At 39.4% G+C, this 2,114-nt stretch overlaps 1 protein-coding gene across 1 annotated transcript; it reads right to left on the reverse strand.

Moving 5' to 3' along the window:
• Positions 1-732: 732 nt before the first annotated feature.
• On the reverse strand, positions 733-1,311 carry LOC147568037 (uncharacterized). Its single transcript, XM_086658918.1, has one exon. It carries the CDS (start codon positions 1,309-1,311, stop codon positions 733-735), a length of 579 nt encoding a protein of 192 aa, XP_086515044.1.
• Positions 1,312-2,114: the final 803 nt, after the last annotated feature.

Raw genomic sequence — 2,114 nt, forward strand, 5'->3', positions numbered from 1 at the left:
CGGGCCAAAGGAGCTACCGGCCCTTGCTGCGCGTCCCGTGCATGCGTCCCTTGCTGCCGTCCCGGCAACGGAACCTCTACAAATCTAATTTCAAGAGGCGACTTTGGCTTGCATCTTCCATAATTTCTCCGTCCGAACTCCGATTCAACTTCCGTTTTTACCGTTAGTTTCGTCATTGACTCCACTTGTCATTTGATTTGCTTGAAATCTTTTTCTATCGTTTTCGGCACATGAAATGATAGTGATAATTCGCTCTCTTTGTTCCAAATTACATGTTTAACTCCAAAAATGATACCTAACAAGAAAAACACATAAAATATTATTGATAACACTCGAAAAGGACTAAGTAGTCTAAGTTAGGCTCTCCAAATGTGACATTTTCGTGTCACATCAAGATCCCAAACTTAGAGCATCTCCAATGCAAAACTCAAAAGAAACTCTGAAAATCCTATGTGTCGAGATTCAAATTTCAATATCTAATTTTTCTCTTTCCTATTTGTCAAGATTGAGATCCTCTATTTGAAGGACTTCTCAAATGCAACACTCTAAAACTCAAAAAAATGTTTATGTAGTAGCGTTACTTTAAAAAAAAAAAATAATTAAAAAATTCAACATTTTTAACCAAAATAGCCCGCAAAAACCAGTCTCGTTTTAACCTCATTTTCGCCCATATCTATTTTGTTTTTGAGAAACATTCGTCCATACCTTTTTTTTTTGATGAAAGGCTGAAGCCTAACTTAATTCAAATGAAATATTGGCTAAATCCGTCGCCAATTCACTTACAATGCAAGATGGGATGTCCGAAGACTCCCAACTATGAGTTACATTATTTGAAAACGCAAATTTTGCAAGTAAATGGGCAATAGTGTTTTTCGTCCGGCCACAATGCCCGAATTCAATATCATCGAAGTTCTGAACCTCCAACTGTATATCTGAAATGATATGCTCAATACGCCATGGGGGTTGTTCTTCCATTCGTTTACATGCCGAGATGACCTGTATCGAATCCCTCTCCAAATTAACATTCCTGTAGTTCCAATTCTTGGCTAAAATGATTGCCAATGTAGCTGCCATTGTCTCAGCCACTAGCACATCAGACACCACTATAGCTTTTGTCATAGCAGCTAAAAACAATCCTTTGCAATCTCTAGCTACCGCCGCGAGTGCAGCCCTGTCGTCTTTCACTGCTGCGTCAAAGTTAGTTTTAATCCTACCTTCTCGGGGAGGGGACCAACGTACCGAATTAGATGGTAGCCTCGGTTCTTTCACAGGAGCCTCTTCAAAGACCAACAAGTTGTCGTCATCTCCCATTTTCATAGCTTGTTGAACTATAGTAAAAACACAAGGTAACACCCCATCGAATACTCGTTTATTTCGAGCTTTCCATAAACACCACATAGTGTAAATTCTCAGCTTCACTTTGTACTCATCTATTTCTTCTTTAAAACAGGTTAGTAACACCTCTTGGATGCAAGAGGCCTCTTCTAATCGCAGAGACAATAATGAACAATTCCAGACCTCTCTTGCCACTCTACAAGATCTGAATAAATGATCTATAGTCTCCTCCTTTTGATTACAAAAAGGACAGAGCTTCGAAACCACAACATTGAACCTAAGAGCCCGGTCTTTTGTGGGAAGAGCTTGATGTAGCAATCGCCAAATGAAGAATTTGACTCTAGGCAACACACATAATTTTTTCCAAAAAGAATGTCAGGAGAAAGTTGAAGATAACTCACAAGTTTCGGCTGATGAGGGGATAGCTTTCTCAATAATTTGGTAAAGTGATTTCGTCGAGAAAGTTCCTTTTGTTGTATGCACCCATATGGCTTTGTCAATCCTACTTCGTGTACTCAGCTAAATTTGAAGTATAGCTCTCGCTGAGATTTCATTGAACACATCAACTATTACTTCCTTCTTCCACTCTCCGGATGAATTAATCAAGTCCTTAACTCGAAACAGATTTGGTATGTCTTGTTCTTCCACTCTTTTTCCTGGCTTGAAACCCCTCAAGGTGGGAACCCAGGGATCTTCCCAAATACGGATATTCGCACCATCTCCTACTGCAAAATATAAACCTTCCTTAATGAACTCTCTCATTGATAACATACCTTTCC

Source organism: Eschscholzia californica, unplaced genomic scaffold, assembly GCF_041429995.1.
Source record: "Eschscholzia californica isolate CP2 unplaced genomic scaffold, dmEscCali1.0.p SCAF_1, whole genome shotgun sequence".
NCBI lineage: Eukaryota > Viridiplantae > Streptophyta > Magnoliopsida > Ranunculales > Papaveraceae > Eschscholzia > Eschscholzia californica.